General features: G+C 33.4%; 1 protein-coding gene across 4 annotated transcripts; it reads left to right on the top strand.

Moving 5' to 3' along the window:
• The first annotated feature begins 329 nt into the window (after nucleotides 1-329).
• Nucleotides 330-5211, top strand: LOC137818455 (protein GRAVITROPIC IN THE LIGHT 1-like). 4 transcript variants are annotated; one of them, XM_068621904.1, is made up of 3 exons: nucleotides 330-696; nucleotides 1093-1271; nucleotides 3301-5211. In XM_068621904.1, exon 3 carries the CDS (start codon nucleotides 3301-3303, stop codon nucleotides 4687-4689), a length of 1389 nt encoding a protein of 462 aa, XP_068478005.1. In that variant the 5' UTR covers nucleotides 330-696; nucleotides 1093-1271; the 3' UTR covers nucleotides 4690-5211. The 4 variants fall into 4 exon arrangements, with proteins under 4 accessions (XP_068478005.1, XP_068478029.1, XP_068478012.1 ...); XM_068621911.1 differs by having other exon boundaries at nucleotides 504-977; XM_068621920.1 differs by having other exon boundaries at nucleotides 695-871.
• The last annotated feature ends 1083 nt before the right edge of the window (nucleotides 5212-6294 follow it).

Below are 6294 nucleotides of genomic sequence, written 5' to 3'. Positions count from 1 at the left end.
TTAAAAATGTTAAAAAAATTAAAAATGACTTTGTTATTAATAGGGAGATGAAGATTAATTTACCAAATTTGTTTTGTAGCAAAGAAATAATTAATTAGTAATTAATAATTTGAGGCAATTATATTACAATATTTAAAAGAAGGACTTCCCAATTTCCAAGTTTTTTATGCACACGGAACTATCATCGTGAAATTACATCCCTACCCTTCCCGCCCTGGAATGCGCGTAAAACCGTGGTACTCAAAGGGCATAAAAACAGCCTCAAAATTACCGAAAGCGACACGACACACTGCGGCCTTTTAAATTCCCAATGCCCAGAGAGTGTTGTCATCTCCCAACTATCTCAACCCTTGTCCCTTATCGTCATCACACCCACTTTCTCTCTCTACATTTTTTCTCTCTCTTACATTACAGCTATCGTATTCCTGTCTCTGCCACTGCGAAAGGGACGCTGATAAAAGATATATAAAGAAAAATATATATATAAAAAAAAAACACCACACAAACAGCCCATAAACCCAGCGACGAGGTTTTCCAAGGGACGAAAAAGAAACCAGGGAGAGTCTCGGAGGAAGAAAACAAGGGAATCAATCACACAACACAATAACAAGAACCAGTCTTTGAAGAGATTGGACCAAAGGGTCAAGTGGGCCATTTTCAGTTTTTTTCTAACATTCATTCATTTTCCTTGTTCAGGTTAGCAGAGGAAACTTCATAAGAAGCTTCACTAAGACATTAAACTTCTTTTATTTCTTATTTGTTTTTGTTTATTTGTTATTGGCTGTTTCTGTTTCCGTTTCCTCTCTTTATATTGATGAGGAGACAGAAACTTATTTCAAAAACATTAACTTTTGGTGTTGCCCATTTGAAGGTAAAATGTAACGTCTGTGTTTGTGCTATTTTTTTGACGCGTTTTTGTTGCAAACACGTTTTGGTCATCATTTTGTTGACTTTAGCCACTTTACATTAACTTGGTTGTAAGCTTTCTTTTCTTTTTTTTTTGCCTTTGGGGTGTTTTTATTTTCAACCTTTTTTGTGTTTTGGAGGAATGAAAATAATCTATTTTTCTTATTTTTGATGGTTTTTCTTTAGGAAGGACGAGTGATTTGCAGGTGTGTGAAGTTTTGGCTTGGAGAAACGATATGTGTTAGCATCACATATTTGAGTGGTTCTGTTCTATCTCTGTTTTAGTGAGATTTATGTTTCACTATGAGGAGAAGTTAACACACACTACTTCTCCCCTAGCCTAGTTTCTCCGAAGATTTTATAAGGTACAGTGAAATGAAATCCCTTGACTTGTCAAATTAATGGTTAAGCCGTTAATGTTCAGAAATGTTCAGTTTTATTTGATTTTTTCTTAATTTTATCATTCACTCTAATCTTTTGGGTTTTGACTTGCTTAGTGATTAGCTAGGCATAAACGTCCATCAATAATTAAAAATATCTTGTGGCTGTGGCCATTGGTGGGAAACATAAAAGTTGTGATTTTGATTGCCAGAAAGCATGAAGATGCTTTCTTTTGGCGCTTTTGTTTGATGTTTATGGCTGTTGATGGCTTGGTTAATACTAGGTTTCTAGCATCTATAACGGATTTTGTTTGTTGTGGATTGTTGGATGAGGTTGGTATTTTTTGGATGAAATAAGGAACTGGGTTAGTGTTTTTTAAGGCCCCATGGTCTAGTGTTGTGCTTTCTTCAGGTAACATGTCCTGTGTCTGGTGGATTTTGAAAGCACCAAAGAATCTAATCTTGTATTGTTTTGACTTTTTTAATACTTGTCATGTGAATGTCTGTGTAGTGGATGTTGAAATGACAGAAGTGGGGGTAAGGAGTCAATGACTGTGAAAAAATGGTGCCTGTTCTTGTTATATGTTTTACCTTTCAGGATTCACAGTTTTCATACTGTAACTGTCAGGGGAAGAATAAGGGTCTGTTTCTTTTTCCATCGAAGCTTGGAACACTTCCAAACTCATTAAAATGTTTGGAAGATGAGTGAGGCTTTGAAGTACTCAGTATATCTGTATTTGTATTGAATTAATTGCTTTTGTTTGTTCTATGTACTATGATATTTATGAGCTACAACTAGTAGATTGTTAATTGTGAGAAGGTTTAAAGGGTCCTTCTTGCCATAGTGAGAGGTGGGGATAGGTATCTCTTTTACCATGTGGTGATTGGATGATTCCTGATGCGGTTGATACGTTTTTCTCTTTGTCATCATAGTGAATTTAAAAGTTCCATATCATATATTCACTTTCAAAAGGTGTCCTATATTGCAGACACAACCAACTTACTACTAGGCCTGATCTTGTACATGTTGAATATGAAGATTTCAGGGAATCCTAGGGGTTATGAATCAGATGAATATATAAAATATATATCAAAAGGAATAAAACTAATTGTTTGTTTTATAATGGTTACTGAAATATTCATAATTAAAGTATCATTTAACATCATGTAATGATTGTCCAACAAAGGTAGATTACTTGAATTTACTTTTTGATTTAACTATTTATTGGAGGTTATGCATGCCGTTGTAAGACATGGGAAGTGAATAGGATTAGTGTTGATTATGGCTGTAATCATTATTATTTTCATAATCAACCAATACTGAAGATATGCAAAATAATAATCTGACCACTTTGTACAGAAGTTCTGACTGATTTGACTGATGGGCCAATTCTCCTGTGCTCTTTGAACCGAAATTAGGGAAGCTAAACAAGGCTGAATATACATGTAAAATCACAGTAAAATATGCAGAAATGAGGACATGTTAAATTTTTGCTTGAAGCTTTTCTTTTTCTATTATAAATCCTTTTCTTTTTTCAAGGAATATAATGCATGCACTTAAGTCGGTTCAATTACTGAATTATCTTTTTTTTGCTTGACATGTAAAAACATGGTTCATGGTTTCATTTATGTTCACGTTGTTAATTGCCACCTTGGACATGTTGCCTAGTGTTATGTGGATATACTATAACTTAATTTTAATGCATCTTTTGATCATGTGCTTCATTCTTTATTCTTTTAGGTGGTCTTCTAAATAAGCTTGGTTAGAAATGTCTTTTTGCCATCTTTGAAAGTTGCCAAATATTAAACTTTTATGGATGAAGAACAAAAAGTAAAATTCCAGCCTCCATTAAAGGCCTCGATCTAAGCATTAAAGCATAATGCTTTTTTTCTTTTTCTAACATACTCATCATGGCCACCATTGTTATGACTTTATTGCCCTTGTTTGTCTTTTTAAACCCTTGAACACTTCTCTATTTTCACCTTCATTTGCTATATTGTAATGTTTCTGCAGATGGAATCTGTTAAGCCATCAGCAGTGACACCAAGCAAGAGCAAGTTGGCTCGCACTTTTGCCAAAGTTCTTCACGTTAGAGCAGTGAGCGGAATTGCACCAGTTGATGGACTGAAGAACGTTAAAGTGGATGCAGATCTCAGCACTGAAGCAAATATGTGTAAGAGTAGTATAAACAAAGAAGATGAAGAGCTTGAGAAAAGAAAGGGCACAGAAGCTTTGCTTGCAAAATCATTTGCTAGCATTTCGACTGTAAAAGCTTCATATGCTCAGCTACAGCATGCTCAGTCTCCCTATGACCCTGATGTAGTTCAAGCCGCTGACCAATTGATAGTCTCAGAGTTCAAGACCTTGTCCAAGCTAAAGCAATGTTTATTTAAAAAGCAAATTGATCCTTCACCAGATAGAACTATTCTTGAAGCTAAATTGAAGGAGCTAGAGAGTGTCAACAAAACATTTGAGATCACAGGGGAGAAGTTAGAATCACAGACTCGGCTCAAAGAATCTGAGATTGTGTATCTTCGAGAAAAGCTTGAGGAAGCTAACCTGCAGAACAGGTCAATTGAGAAGAGGTTAAATCAAAGTGGATCATTATCAGTTCTTGACAACCTCCACATTTCAGGATTAAGTCCTAGCCATTTTGTTACTGTTCTTCGCCACACAGTTAGGTCCATTCGAAACTTTGTGAAAATGTTAGTGAATGAGATGAGATCTGCAGGTTGGGATATTGATGCTTCAGTCAATGCCATTATTGAGCAGAATGTGGTTTACTGGAAAGAAGATCACAGGTGTTTTGCAATTGAGTCCTTTGTGTGTAGGGAGATGTTTGATTCTTTCACCTTCCCTAACTTCTCCCTCCCCAATGAGTCCCTGCCAGATAGGAACAAAAGGCAACTGTTCTTTGGGAGGTTCAACGAGCTAAAATCTGTGAAAGCAAAGGAGTTTCTTGCAGGCAATTCAAAGTCACCATTTGCAAAATTCTGCAGGATCAAGTTCTTGAGACTTGTTCACCCCAAGATGGAGGCATCATTCTTTGGCAATGTGAACCAGAGGAACCTGCTGAAGGCTGGAGAGTTTCCTGACACCAACTTCTTTACCTCATTTGCTGAGATGGCCAAGAGGGTCTGGCTCCTACATTGCCTGGCCTTTTCCTTTGAGCCTCAAGCTTCAATCTTTCAAGTGGTGGGGAGTGGCTGTAGATTCTCTGATGTGTACATGGAGAGTGTGAATGAAAATGATGAAGAAATGGCAATGGAATCTGAGCCACAAGTTGCTTTCACTGTTGTTCCAGGGTTTAGGATTGGTAAAACTGTTATACAGTCTCAAGTCTACCTCTCACAGCACCAAAGCATAGTAAAAAAATCCATATGCAGAGATAAAAAAAGGTAGTAGTAGTAATAGCAGTAGTAACAACTGGTATTTTGATCAGTGGTTGACCCCACCATGCAATAGGTTGTTGAAGTGGAAGCCAATGTTTTTAGTTGAACTTTTGGGAGGGACATGGCTTGTGCTGTGCATGGCTGTGCTTGTGGGGACACTCACCCTCTGCCATGGTTCAATGGGGCATTTTCTTGTCCATTTGTATTTTGGCCAGTTTGAAAAGGAAGCGCGTGAACCGTTGCATTGGGAACTGCCCTTTTTGTTCAGAATGTTTTTTTCTTACTATTTAGTTTAATTAATCAAATGCTTGCCCCAAATTTTGTTGATATTAGGCCGGTGGCAGCTGGAATGCATCTTCACTAGACATTGCATATGTTATGTACATAATAATGGTGCTGCTAATTTTATTATGCTCTTTTTAGGTTTTTTTTTCCTTCTTCCATAGTTTTTGGTCTTGTTCTAGGTGTTTCTCATGGATGTTTTGAGGCTGTCTCAGACTAATTTAATGGAAATAAATAGAGTTTCAGCAAATGGATTTTCAAGTAATTGGACTTTAGATTCAGTGCATTAACCATTTATGTTCAATTTATTTGTTTTTCTTTCCATCTTTTACCATTTTATTAGATTTTGGGCTGAGATATTTATTTTGTATTTATGAAAAAAGGATAGTTTTTTCCTCTATAAATTTTATAACAGTATTAAATAACATTTTCTTTATTTTCCAAACATATTTTAGATTTAATTTATAAAAAAAATGTTTTGAAGGTCTTTTGTAATTTAAAATATTTTTGTTCAACAGTTCAATTTAAAGACTAGATGTTAACGGCTAGATATTAACTTGTTAATGTTGTTAGACTGGTGGGAGTTTGTGCATTGAGAATAAGTTTGAGACACTCTTTTAAATAACGTGTTTGACTTCGAAATTTATAAAACACGTATTAGTAAAATTAGTAAAATATCAAAAAAAAAAATCTGACAATTTTAATATGATCTATTAAATATATATATATATATATATATATATTATTCTTTTAAAAATTTAAATTTATTATAAAATTTTATCATAATTATAAAATTAAAAAATAAATTCTTAATAATTATAAAAAATATTTTATATTTTTTTATTATTAATTTATATAATTTATAATTATATAATATATAAATTTATATTTTATGTTACATTTTTAGATATTATATATACCGTATTTGTATCATATGTTTGTCCTATAGGCAGTGAGTAAAATATTTTAAGTTTAAATATTAATATCACTATCATTAAAATAAATAAAAAAGTTGTAAACGTCCTCTTAATCACTTCAATTTATTCAAAGATCTTATTTTATTAATAAAATTTTGAAATTAATAGTAAGAATTAGAATTAGTTGTTAGTATACTAATAAAGAAAAATAAGAAGTGTTGGTAACATTTTCTTATGATCTTTTATTATTATTATTGATAACAATTATTAAAATTAAAAAATCAGGAAATATTTAATATAATAGTTTGGAATTTGTAATGAATTTGAGATCAATATCATTAAAGGTGTGGGTGAATGTTATCAAAATTCTGAAGAAAAATTGTTTTCAGCAAATTTGTTTATATTAATATATAATT

Source organism: Phaseolus vulgaris, chromosome 11 (genome assembly GCF_000499845.2).
Source record: "Phaseolus vulgaris cultivar G19833 chromosome 11, P. vulgaris v2.0, whole genome shotgun sequence".
NCBI lineage: Eukaryota > Viridiplantae > Streptophyta > Magnoliopsida > Fabales > Fabaceae > Phaseolus > Phaseolus vulgaris.
The sequence above is the reverse complement of the archived record's forward strand: the minus strand, read 5'-3'. Positions and strand labels throughout refer to the sequence as shown.

Coding starts and splice junctions, on each gene's coding strand:
- LOC137818455 (XM_068621904.1), top strand. CDS start 3,301: ATGGAATCTGTTAAGCCATCAGCAGTGACACCAAGCAAGAGCAAGTTG.